At 44.5% G+C, this 13918-nt stretch overlaps 1 protein-coding gene across 12 annotated transcripts in view; it reads left to right on the top strand.

Annotated features, from left to right (window-relative positions):
* Positions 1-327: 327 nt before the first annotated feature.
* LOC127009196 (single-stranded DNA-binding protein 3-like) overlaps positions 328-13918 on the top strand; it is a 229248-nt gene continuing 215657 nt past the window's right edge. For all 12 annotated transcript variants that reach the window (XM_050882037.1, XM_050882038.1, XM_050882031.1 and 9 more), the window contains exons 1-2: positions 328-500; positions 1261-1333. In XM_050882037.1, the coding sequence (XP_050737994.1) occupies positions 343-500; positions 1261-1333 (231 nt within the window). In that variant the 5' untranslated portion in view covers positions 328-342. The remainder of the gene's footprint in view (positions 501-1260; positions 1334-13918) is intronic.

Below are 13918 nucleotides of genomic sequence, written 5' to 3'. Positions count from 1 at the left end.
TATTATGTTCAAGCTATGTGCTGAGGAGGAAAAACAATCGTAATCTATGTCCAAAAGACGCTCTCATCAGCAACATGGGGTTAGCGGCATCGGCTTTGTTATGCCAATTCGCCGGAGCAAGTATATATTTCTTTTTCATTCTTTCGATCAATGGATCATAATTATTCTAAACTCGGAAATACATATGTGCACCCATCAGTCATTATCTGAGCTGAGCACAGACGAAGTAGTCATGAAGCATAGGACAACAACAAGACTAACTAGCATCCCACGTGCGCACCCCCATCCCCTCCCCCCAGGTGAGGCTGCCGGCCAATGAGCGCGTAGCGTTAGCGGGTAGCCATGGCAACGACCCCCCTCATCTCCCGGCGTCCCTCCCCTCCCCATGGCCGTGAGACCCCTCCCCCGCTGCTGAGTCGACTTGGCTACAGTACAGTGTTCAACATGTACGCTAAGGGGAAGGGCTCATCGGTGCCCTCCGATGCGCAAGCCAGGGAAAAGTAAGTGAAACTTCATTAACGGAGGGAGATTATGTTTCGTTTTGGTGCTCAGTATGACCGTGTGTGTGATCATCAATCGTGCAGGGAAATATTTACAAGAATCATGTGATCTGCGACGGATAAACACAAGGGTTGGTGATCTAGCTGGATGAGTGATAGTAGCTGTTCCGGCAAGCGGTCGGCCTCCCCTCCATTTGATGGCATAATATGTTTCTTTTCTATGTGATATTCAGAAAAAAGGCTCCATTGTTTGATAGAGTGACCACTGGAGACATTTTACGGAATACATGGATGTGAGCGACCGCGTGGCTTCACCAAAGTTGGGGTTGTGAGAGGGGGACGCTCTTCGCTCCTCTTTTGGCGGGAGGCTTAAATAACAGCAACAAAGCACACACCATTTACTGGAAAGCTGAGGCCGTGAGGCTGCTGCTGAGTGTAATAATGATACCCAGTAAATTTAGGCGCTCATTGCCTCCCGTTAACCCTCGGGGAGACTCAAGGGGCTGCACGTGGATAATAATATGATGGTGGTGGGGGCTACAGCAGCACCCATGTAAAAGGAAACTACCAATGTATTATTTATATTTAACTCACTGGGTTGCCTGTAAACAGTTGACTAAAAGGTTTGTGTTTCATAGTTTGGGGCAGAGTATGCTGTATGTGTGTAGCAGTTCGTTAGAGGAGGCTGGTCATTTCTGAAATTTGTTAGTTTGCGTGGATAACGTGTTCTTAATCTAACGGTTGTATGCTTATATTCCAGATTGGCGTTATACGTTTACGAATATCTCCTCCACGTAGGTGCCCAAAAGGCAGCACAGACCTTCCTTTCTGAAGTAAGTACCTGTTTTGTAGTTGCTTCTGGGTCTGGTGGGTCAGCGGGGGTGGCCGGCTTGACTTCAGGCACTCAAGTTGTACCTGGTGGTCTCTGTAAACTTAAGACACTCCAGATTATCCGATTGATAATTGTATTTTGTATTAAGTTGATCAGAAATTACATCAAGTCGAAAGCCAGCCCGCTAGGCCGACATGCCTTCTATCTCGCCATCTGTGCCTTATTCCAGCCACAGGTCGTTTTCTTGGATTACAGCAAGTTATAAGAAGAAAACATTGAAAATTACAAGTGTTGTGCGTCTACTGACCAGGGGTGCCGTAAAGTGTTTCACAAGAAAATAAAGTTTTAAGTGATGAGTGGTGAAATAAAAATGGTATGTGTGTTACAATAAAGTGAAATCAGCAACTTGAAGTGAGTGCAGTGCTAAGTGTAAGACTGGTGCTTTATTTGTTACACGGAGTGAACGTGAGAGGGAGGAAAACATCAAAACTTGACTGTGTTTTTAGTGAAGTGTCAAGAAGACCACGTATACCCGTGAGTGCAGTGGCTTGTAACAACAATTGTGGGCAGTGGGATCATATTAGTCAAAGTTACAGTCAGCTGAGGCTGAGGAAGTAGTGGCCGAGTACTCTAGACACTGCCAACCAAGTGTTGTGATGCTGTACGCTGTGGTGCTGGCGAGGTGCATGTACTCAGAAGTATTTGTAAAGTGTGCGGAAAATGTAATTTTCCTCGCTTGCAGTAACTAACTGAGAAAACTGAAGTGAGAAAGGCCAGTTGTGTTGTAGTGGTCACCTGGTTTGAGCCGGCCTTTGCCATTGTCTTCGCTCTACCTACGGTTGAGTGCACTGCTTTTTCTCCCTAGCAACTAGAGCACTAATCATTATTCAGTTAAACGCTTGGCAAACTTGTATTTGACTGGGAAATGGAATAATCGTGCGCTGCTGTATTGGCGGTGGTGGTGCTGGTGGTTGTCTGCCGTGCCGAAGTAGATGATGATCTTGGCGGCGTTGCCACACCTCTGCCTGAGCACCGCGCCGTTGCCACATGTACGAGTGTTATTATACACACATATATATATATATATATATATATATATATATATATATATATATATATATATATATATATATATATATATATATAGGTAGTTGGGTAGATAAATAGAGGCAGATAAAATTTGAGATACAGATTAATAATACAGTAATTCGTACATTTAAACAAACCTTTAAAGAAAAAAATGCGCATTCTGATGTAATATGGTGCAGTTTTAGTGTATTATAACATTCGAAGCCACTGGGGCTCATGAGCAGCTTTTTTTTTCTCATGAGTATCATCGTATTCATCTTTCGTGATGAATCAACTGGTTGGCGACGCGGTAGTTAGGTGGGCGCCTGGCCGGGTGCTGCTGCTGCTGCAGTGTCGCTCTAACGGGACTCGTTCTCTGTACTTCATGCAATTCTGAAATTAGTACATTGTTCGGTTTTCTGTCCCTCTCACTGCAGCGCAATGCCCTGCCGAGCATAGTGCCTCGAGTATAGGGAAAAAAAAGTGGGGAAAAAATCGCCGGTTACGCAGGGGTAGATTCTTCAAATATTTTTTTTTCTTTTTTTATTTCCTGAATTGGTGCAGAACTGGCAAGGTTTATCATTTGCCCTTTCCTGTGTGTACTGCGCATGGCAGCCGGGCCCCTCAGACAGACTCATTTATCGACTTATTGTATGTGATATTCTTGGTGAATATCAATTGTTCATGTAAGCGTTTGGGTTAGGAGCCGTGGAGCTAAGAAGAATGTTGTAGTTTATGTGTAACGTCTGCCGTCCCCCACTCCACGCCCCGCTCTCGTCCCCAGCTCCTGTGTACCTCCGACCCCGCTACATAGACTCTCCGTTTCTGAGGCTTCCACACACTCCAAACCTCCACACGTATCCTCTCAACAGGAAGGGAATAGTGTGGGTCCCTTTGCTTCCGAGCAGTTTTCCAGATTATACGAATGGGAAAAAATCCGCGAAAACAATCCGATGGGAAATGTACATCATTAGCTTGACTGGGAATTTAATTTGGCGGGAGAAATTATTTTACGGGGGTAAATATTAACATTAGCTTAAATAACTTCAAGTGCGTGTGTATAATGCTTTATAATTCTACACCATAATAAACGATACCGCTAAGCTGAATATAATTCTCCTGTACAATTAGAATAGTGAAATATTCGGTTTTATTGCATATTTCACCGTCGCTAACTTAAGTTCCGCGTGGCGTGGCGAGCTGCAGTGCACAAGAAAGGTGTGTGGCTGCCGGGAGACTGGCTGGGGAGGAGACCTAATGTTTTCTCTCCGCGTTGGGATATGACGTTTGAAAGATTCGAAATTATTTAGTCGAATAATATTTGCTTGTTTGATTAATCGTCGACTGAATGATTAAGCCAGAATTATTGTAATGTGGTATAGCAGCAAGCTCTCTTTGGCGAGCAAAGACAATTTCGCTTATTTTAGACACACCAACCCTGAGTTTAAGTGAATGAAGTGGAACAAGCAAACAAAAGGCAGAATTGACCCCGACTATTTAGTAATAATATTTATAGAATAATCAGGATAGTGGCTGTGGAGATACACGTACTCTGGCCCGACTTAAGCCGCTACATACAGGGAGCTAACCACTCGTCCCACCGTATTCAGCCCATTCACAGTCTTAGTGACTTAAATGAAACAACTAGATTAAACTGGAAGCAGGAATTACGTTAGTGAAGTCGGGATAAACTTTTTTGTTTGTGTGTGGCAGGTAGACAGCTTAGTGCTTTATGGTTTACAACACGTTAAGCAAATCTGAGTGTTGCACCGGTCAATATTTTGGGGTTGGTGGAGAGCGGTGGGTCTGGATGGCTGCTGGCTGGCCGGTCTTGTTTGAGGGACCAACACGAGGCTGCTGACCACTCACGCCGCCACCACCGTCGCCACCACCACGCGCACTCACTCGTTCCCGGCCGCCCTTCCTTGCTTACCCGGTGAAATATTCATTGGGAATAAGCCACCAACCAGGCTGGTCAACTATACAACCGCTTCGCCGCCGATTTTCATTGTCGATGCGTAGCTGCTATCGACCCGCCAAGCCCCGTATCTGCCGTGCCGCTTGTTTTAGAGTAGGTTAGATTCCCCCCTCCTCCACCTCCCCCCGTCCCCCCTCTTTCCTCCCTTTCGCCTCTCGCCCCCTCCTGGTTTATGGTATGGTGGTAGCTTGGCGTTCTGGGGATGGGAGGGAGGGACTGCTTTTGACCGTAAGATGTGCGCCCCCAGAGGTTGTGAGAATGTTACCACAGCAGCGTGTTACTAGATTGATATTCTTTAATATAATGTTAACATTGTAAATACTCGAGTGGTGTTAAGTTTACTTCGGTAATGTTAGAACTTGACTCATGAATACATTTTGATGTTTTAAAAGATGGTTATGGATTGATTTTTGATTGTTGTAGTGCGTCACATATCGAATGATAAACATTTGATACAACAGGAATGTCATATATATATATATATATATATATATATATATATATATATATATATATATATATATATATATATATACACACACACACACACACACACACACACACACAAAAGCAGCCTGTATGTGTGTGTGTGTGTGTGTGTGTGTGTGTGTGCAGCTGAATAGAAGAGCCAACGAAGTCCTTATTGAACAGCGTGTACTTAGTTATTCTTTACGCTCACCAAAGTGATTTACCTTACTCGCAAACATTGGAACCAGTTTCTCGATGTGTAAATTTGTAGATAACTTGAACTTTACTTTTGCACATACGGGTTTAATTTTAAAGGTGTAAAGACTCATCAAAGGTAAAGATGGCAGGGTATCAGTTGGGTTTGTCGTTGGAGGGACAGTTCAGAAAAGTTATAAAATGCGCAGCTATGTCGAGTGGCCGTATTGATTACAGCGAATCTTTTATTAATTAGGAGTCGTGAGGTAGTATATACTAGACAGTAAGGATTTTATTTAGCTGGACTTAGTAACGATTTATTGATTTAAGTCCGTAGCTTACAGCGCTAAACGTTATGGATGAAGTTTGTTCATGCTTTGGGTGTAAGAAAACCATTTTGGCAGTTGTAAGCTTTAACCTAATATATTTTAAAGTATTTTGTATGCTTCTTTTTGTGGAAGTGTTCAATAATACAATTCTGAGTGTTTTAGTCGATAGCGTGAATAATAAGTTAAGGATTATGGTGAGGGAATGTTGTGGCAGCACGCATGGTCAGTACAGATGGGGACAATCTGCCTTTGGAGAACAAAATCGCAACGTAACTTTTCATGAGAATGAATTAATTGATCACTGTTGTTTTTTGCCATTATGCTGTACGGGTTGCGTGGGTGGCAATAGGTGGCAGATGGAAGGTCATTTTATTGTGTGCTTGTGAATTATATGAGGAAGGTGTTAGGATGTCTTAGTCCCGGAGGTTTCGTACTCATATTGATTATGTCAAGTGGGAGAAGTGAAGGGGGGTGTCGAATTGCCTTCCACCTGGCGGGCGTACCTTCACTCATAGTCATACTCTCACATACATACATGCATGTACACACCAGTGCACCTGGGTGCAGAGGGTAAATTTTTTTTTCAGGAGTTCTTGCTTTCAAATGTTTACAGTGTAGCCTCGCTCACATTAAAGCCGGAACGAGTGCTAGTGTCGGAGGTGGGGGGTGGGGGGGCTTTGTTGTCCCGGCAGACCAGATAAGCTGGTATTAGCGTCATCAAGTACGGTCACTTGTAATCAGCAGGTCTCCTTTAATTCCCAACCAGCGACGACAACCGTAATTAAATGGTCTACCTTTACACTTGGCTTTGGTTATATAGCTTTTTTTTTCCACCACTGCTCATTCATTATTAGGACGTGGTAGGTCCGTGAGTGCAGGAGGATGAGGGCGGTGGCGGCGTGTGCGTGGCGGCGGGAGGCAGTGTGAGGTACAGTACCTAGCCAGCAGGTAGTGCAGTTGGCAGCCGGTGGCGGCGCTGCTGTTAGCACAGCTCTGCCAACTCTGCGGAATCGCCTCTCAGTACTGAAAATCCTGCGTGAAACATGTCATTCTAGGCCAAGTCATGGTGCCATAAACTCCTTTTCTGTTTATCATGTAACGTTGTAAATCAATCTTATAAATACCCAGGAAATCTATGGCCTTATAAGGTATTGGTTGTATTATTTGTCACGTGTACAACATTCAGTGTAAGGATGGAGATAGTATGTCTCGGTCGGGTGGGGGGAGTAGGGGGAGGACCTTGCTCTCAGGGCCCAGGGTGTGGGTGGGGTGTGAGGGTTAGACTGTCTTCTCTTTCTCGGGGCCAACGGAGTTTAAATGCAGCCAGAGCGGCATTGATGAATGGCAAAGAAAGCGTTTAGGGCTAATAAATTTTGAATCTAAAAACCAGTTATGATAGCAATCGCAGGAATTCAGTTATCATCCATGTGATCATGTTTAGTGACGGAGCACGCGTGCGTGTATTGTGAATTTCATTGTAGACGGCATACCTCCAGAAGCAGTTAATAGGTTTGGGTATTACAAAGAAGTATTACTTCCATTTTTCACTTTTTCTTAAAAAAAAAATAATTGTGTGTGTGTCATGGTTCCAGTCGGCCCTCCATCACCTTTTCACCGCATAACCACCATGAAATGTTCCTTATGAGCAATCTTTACATTATAGTAACTCCGTGCTCCTCTTCTCCACATTTTACCCTCCTGTTCTTTCACATTTTACCTCCTTTATAAAACAACCAGTATGCTATCAACGAAAATGATAGACTTTCTTCATAAAGTTTTCCTTGAAAATCATGTCTTGCGGGAATTGCACATTAAGCTATGTAGCTATTCTTTTTTATCAACATTCCTTGCCGTAAGGCACGAAAGGTGTATTTGTTCAATGCTTTTCACTTATAATGGTTTGTTTTACATGGTTACTGGTGGCTAGCCCATGAGCTGCACCCTCGGAAGTACAGTGAGATATGTTTGTGGTCACCTCCTGTTGCAGGCGTGATGGCTGCCGGGCGAGAGGCCTAGTCATTGTCGGTGCTGTGTTTATGGAGATTCCTAAATCTGATGTATCAATCATCTCCGACACAACTGTGTTGGGTGGCGAGGTCTCTTTTTTAAGGGGTTGCAATTATGTGAATTTTTACTTTAATTTCTAGAATTTTAAGTATATACCAATGAAAATTTCAGTGTAGCGTCGTCATATATATATATATATATCTATATATATATATATATATATATATATATATATATATATATATATATATATATATATATTATACACACACACGTTGTGTGTGTGTGTTCGCATAAAACCGCTTCGTAGTCAATGAATGCCAAACAAAACCGTTTTATGTCCTCATGTATTCTCTTATTACCTAATTTACTGTCTGGATGCTACCATGGTTCGTATTTAAGCAGTAAATCAAGTAAAATAAAGAAATTGTTTATAAAACCTCTATTCATTGACTAGAAGATCTCACACTCAGTGGAAACTATAGCGGCACGGATTGCGATACGACAGCAGGACGTAGGGGAAATCAATAAGTAGAATTCCTGAAAACAAAGATGGAGAAGTGACTATTTAGGCTTAATACAAATACCGGAGGTCCATTAAAAATGTGAACAGGGTGATGCAATAAAACCTAAACTGTACCTAAGGAAGGGTGTTGCAAGTACAATACTTTAATATCATGAATTGGAAAAACCGTTAGCGATTACGATGAAAATTTAAAATAGCTTGTAAAGCCGATAGTCTTGCTTGAATTCCTGTGTTCATCTGTCCACTCGAAGTTATATTCGAGGTTACTTTCTATAACTTGGCTTCATATGGAGAATGGGCAATTAATTTACACATTTGGCTTTTGCAGCCCTTTAAAAATATCCATCTAATCTTGTCATTGAATATCAGCTGCAGCAAGGGATTCGGATCCCCTAGCCCCTCTATAAGCTGGGCTCCTTATTGTGTTTAGGAGCCTTAGTGAGGTCGCTGCCGCCGCCGCTACTGTGATTACCTCTGGCGGCGTGGTGGCGGCTTCAGGTTCCAGTGATCATGATTGGACTGTTACACTCGGTCAATAGACACTCAGGCGGCGAAGATGTGATGGTTCGTGTGTGTGTGTGTGTGTGTTTAGTTTTGTTTTGTTCAAATTGAAGCTTATGAACGATTTCGTTGTGTTCTTAATTTGAAACGTTTTATTAAAAAATGAAATCCTTGCATTGTAGGTACCGTGTTTGTGGACTTGGCAGAACAGAAAATATGGAGTGGGTGTGCAGTGCGGGGTTATTGTATTGTATGGGTTTGTATCACGTACCGCTGGTTGTGTGTGGTGGCAGTGAGGTCGGAAAAGTTTCAGAGCTGACGGAAGCTGTTTTATTCCAAACACTGAATAGGGAACAGATACAACGCGGAACGTCTAGCCGAGACGATCTTGGCATTAAAATTATCCTATTCATTATAAAAAGAGAAGTGTCCGTCTTGGTAACCTTGAAGGGTGGGTGTGCGTTATCCAATCTCCTCTTTGTTGTCTGTATCTCCTCCGTCTGTGAAACAAGGTTGATCGCTTTGACGTGGAGAGGCGAGGCGGGAGTAGAATCAGGCGATGTATTGTGTAGGTGCCTTGGCGCGTGCGTGTTGGAGACGAGAGTGTCCTTGGAAGTGTCACATGAAGTGGACCACGGTGGGGTGGGAAAAACTCCTTGATCTAATCTTCGTCACTCTTGATGTCAGAGATTAGATAAGAATGAGAGGTGTTCACTTGCCATCACGAGTCACCCACTGTGCCCTCCCTCTCTGTCCTAACGTTGAAGCAATTATTATGCACTCAAGATGCCATATTAAATGCAGGTGTAACTTATTTCCTGTCCTCTTAGCTTTTTCGATGTTCTTTCCGGGCTCTGTAGATGTCTGGGTTTAAAGTTTTTCTTCTCATTTATATGTTACTATTTGATGGCTTAGGAACGCCAACCACGCAGTAAGGGAAAAATTTTACCGCATGTCAAGTACGAGCATACTTATGCAGGAAATATGACTACTTTTTAATAGCGAAGATGATATGTTAGGACACTGCATGACAAGTATTCCCTCTACCGTATCAGTCTTGGACTCAGTCTCTTAAGTCCCTGTAGACACCGGAGCTACACGTGACATGTCTGCCTGAGATTTATGTCTCGTAAATGAAATGCGTGTAGAACGAGAACAGATTAATTAGTCTTAATACTCTTAAAACAACGAGTTGAGGGCGCAGTTACCAACTCGTCATTATTCAGTGTGAGGCGGTGGAGGCTTGGTTGCTCGGGTCGGGATTGTCTGAGTAAACACACCTCGCCCGCCGCCTGCCGCCTCCCGCCCGCCTCGCTCAACATTTTTCTGGAGCCGCCGGCACCGTGAGGGAAGATCCCGTGATAGCCGGGCTGAGGAGGCCGCCGCCTCGACACTGTGTAATCAGCTGCATTATGCTGGACTGTAATAATGTATGTCTTGCTGGCAGGAGGTGGGGCTGGCTGGCTAGGCAGGTTGGGCTTCATGTCTGCAAGAACAAGAAAATGAAAAAAAAAATGGAAAAAATAATTGAATGGGAGATGTTATTTACTAATTTATCGTAAATGCTTGATAGCCTTAGTACAATGATGCATTTATGTTTAATTTTGGAGGCATAGTAGCAGCTGGACCAGTGGGGCTGTTTTGTGGTGGCCGGGAGTGGGGCGTGACAGCATCAGAACCAAAACGGAAACGGAAGCACCAGTTAACATCCGGTAGAGTTAAGTCCCGAAGCGGAAGTATAGATCTTATCGTGACTGGCCGTGTGCGACTGTGGTTGCGAACTCTAGAGGGGGGAAGGGGTGCTTAACAGACTTATATTGAAGCTGATATTATAGTAACTGCCACTCGATAATCAGCAGGCCTCGTCACGGTTCTCAAGCAATACATCTGGGTTATATCCGGAAAACCAGCGCATGTTCTCTCTTTGTAAGGTCCGACTTGCATGCTATAAGCTATCATCACCTGACCTGACCAAGCCACGCATTACACACACACACACACACACACACACACACACACACACCATGCTTTACGCAGCTACAAACATTCCAGTCAGTCATGGTGTCAACGCCCCTGGAGTCAGGACCACCACGCATATTATGATCTCAAAAGTATTACAGTGTTGCCGTAAGTTTGGACGTCAACCAGCCAACCAGGCCTTCAACCAACCACCCTTCCCCTGGCGCGCTTTGTTTACCCGCGTCCATGCGTAGTACAACATGGCAACCCCTGCGGTGCGTGACTCGCCGCGACGCACTGGTTAGCCTGATGGTATCCCTGTGTCGTACTTCGAGACTCGGAGCGCGGACCCTCTAATTTCGGGGCTGAGTGACGTCTTCTTTATGGGGAATGAATTCATGATGATGTTCGTTGGTCTGGTTTTGGTAGGAACACTTACCTCTTAAATGGGAAGGGAGGAACGAGCCGGGGAAGGGGCTTGGATCCGGTAGGAGAGAGAGTTGGCTGTGTTTTGTAGGAGTCAGGCAGGCATGTTTTGACGCAAGTCTGAACGCCTTTGAAGGAGTGGAAGGGGGTACGAAAGGATATTAGTAGAAGGCCATGGTGGTCTTTTTAAGTAACATAACAAATGCTAATAAAAAACAATTGACTTAAATGAAGGGATATATCACCATTGTCACAGCGACTGCCACCACATCTAATGCAGCGAACACTAACACTACTAACAGTACAACATATACTATTTATAATCGTCGTAATAGTAGTAAGATCATAGTATTTCGATGTAAATTTTATTAGTTACCATCCACTAGTTATATAATCGACAATAATTACATTTGTAGTTAAAGATAATAACAGCATCAACGAAAAGACCAACGGTAGTGATGAAAATAAAGGCTAAATCATGAGGAGGAGGAGGAGGAGTCAGGGGTGGAGGAGGAGGTGGTGGGCGGAGGCAGGCGGCACCGGTCCTCACGCCTTGTTGACATTAGAGGGAGCAACGCCTGCCCACCTGAAATATGGCCGCTGCTCCTGACCCGGCAATTACATCCTTTACACGTGCGCTGGCGTCAATCACGGAGTCCTGGAAGGTTGTTATTGGGAAAAATTACACCAGCGAGTTAGGGCGGAGCGTAATTTCGAGGCGTATGTGGTTAAGTGTCCTTGCTGGGAGGCGGTGGTGTGCGGGCGAGGCTTGTCTGGACACCGGCGAGCGTCAGGCGTCGATGATAACCCTCCACCCTTCCCTCCCCTCTTTCCCTCTACCCCCTCCTCCCTTCACTGTTGCCCCTCCCTCCCCTATCTTCCTCCCTTCCTTCCCCTTTACAGTCACTCCCCCTCTTCGCTCTCTCCCCTTGCCCCCATCCTTCAGTGTTGACTCGCTCTGTGGATCGCTCCTGTCTGGGGGAAAGGGAGGGAAGCAGGAAGTATGTTTTATTATTATTACTACTACTACTACAACTACAACTACTACAACAACTGATATTACTACTACAACTATTGCTATCATTACTATTTACTGCTACTGTTATTTTTTGTTAGTCTTATTATTTGGATAATTTTGCAGATGATTTCACACACACATACACACCACACACACAGTCAAGTCAGTCAGGCAGTCGATACAAGGAACAAATCCGGCAGCCACTCAGCGGCGCCAAGGTCGGGTGGGTGCCGTCCGGGGGGTGGGTGGGGCGGGGCGGGGAGAAGTGGAGCATCCTCACTGGTCCCGGCATCTCCCAGGATAAATATATACATGGGAGCGGATGCGATGGATGGCAGGCAGGATAGCTTGGCCATCCCACCACCACGCGCAAGGGCTTTCCCATCCTCCCGGAGTCTTCTTCCTCAGATGCTAACAAGGACAACTGACAGACGAGGGAGGGTTTTGTTTTTTAGTTTTTATTATTTGCTCATTTTCTGGGTTGTGATGTCATGGCGCTGTGTGTGGGTGTGTTAAAATTAGAGGCTCCGACGTGTTTTGCCTGATGCTCCTCAGAATTTGGTCATCTTTTTACGTTATATTTTAAATTTCGTCTTGTTTGTGTCCTTGGGGTTACGCGAGTCCTACTTAATTAGAAAAAGTCGCATCTTGTCTGTCGATACTATGGAAAATATACCAACAAGCTTTCTTTATATTTTTTTATTTTTTTTATTAGATAGACAGTGACACGAGGATGATGAAGCCTCGTCCTTCGGCAGCTACAAGGGCGGCCTGTGTTGTGATGTTCGCATCCCCCTGGGAGAGATATGCGGCCAGTATCTCCAGACGCGAACATGACGCTTCTGTTATCACCCCTTGTACCGAAGCTTTGATCCTGTGGCGAGAAGGGTTGTTGGGCTGAAGGAACGAGATCGGAGGTGCCTCGCTGCATAATCTTACTGAAAATTATAATAGTGGATGTATCCGCCGTAATATATGCAAGTAGATGCTCTTTGAAGCGTTCCCATCATGCACGACAACTAAAATATACAACAGACTATAGCAATGTATGAGAGAACCGCAGGGATCATAGCATTAATTTTCCTTTTTTTGTGGCATGCAGTGTTTTAGATACATTCCTGAAAAAGTATGATGCAGATCTGTTTGGTGCTGTCATAATGAACCATATAGTAATACAGAGTGGGTACCAGCCGGGTGCTTGAGTTGTAGGAGTTTTGGTTGCTTTTCCTTTACTCGGTTTTCATATTTTGTTTCAAGTTTCCTTTCCTTCCCCTCGTGTGCTGTACTCATCTTCCTCTTTTTCGTTTACCTTCCTAAATTTTCTCTTATTTTCCTTATCAGTTATTCTTTGTACGTGTTTCATATGCTGGCGTGAGGAAATGTGAATACTAGTGGTGTTGGTGAAGGCGTTCTTACTGGTGGAAGCTCGGGGATTAGCGGTGAGGCTGCGGGCAGGGAGGCGGCGGCGGTGGTTTGGACGGCTGGAGTGACGGTGGCAACGGCGGCGGAGGTCACGTTGCGTCACACTCCTGAGGCGGCGACACAAAGAGACCAGCGAGCCGTCCTCATCCCGGGCTTTGGCTTGGCTGGACGTGTTCCTGTTTATTCAAGAGCCGTTTGTTCACTTTTCTTTGTCCTGATTCCTCTTTCTCCTTGTCCTGGTAAAACAAGATTGATTACACTCCCGTCCGATGTAGCAGACTATCTTATCGTTAAAAATTTTCCTCCGACTAATTAGCATTTACATTTGACAGGACTCGCATATGCTCAGTGTGTGTGTGTGTGTGTGTGTGTGTGTGTGTGTGTGTGTTCTCTCTGGACAAGAACATCACACATCATGTAGAACAACAATCACACATTCCTCTTAGCACAAGGCTGACGGTTAGGAAACATACTATTTTTCTCATTTCAAGCCAAACAACGCTATGTTTCACTGTACTTGCGCTGGGACTACAATTATTAGGATGTGTATTCTTTGTCCCGCCTGTTATTGCCTTTTAGCTTCACTCCTGCACGTGAAATATACCTTTGGGAGACATCCAGAACAGTTTGAAGTGGATTTTGTTTTATGCTCTATATGTGTAGTTTTCATTTCTTAAGGTTAGGCAGCT

Source organism: Eriocheir sinensis, chromosome 40, assembly GCF_024679095.1.
Source record: "Eriocheir sinensis breed Jianghai 21 chromosome 40, ASM2467909v1, whole genome shotgun sequence".
Lineage (NCBI taxonomy): Eukaryota > Metazoa > Arthropoda > Malacostraca > Decapoda > Varunidae > Eriocheir > Eriocheir sinensis.
The sequence above is the reverse complement of the archived record's forward strand: the minus strand, read 5'-3'. Positions and strand labels throughout refer to the sequence as shown.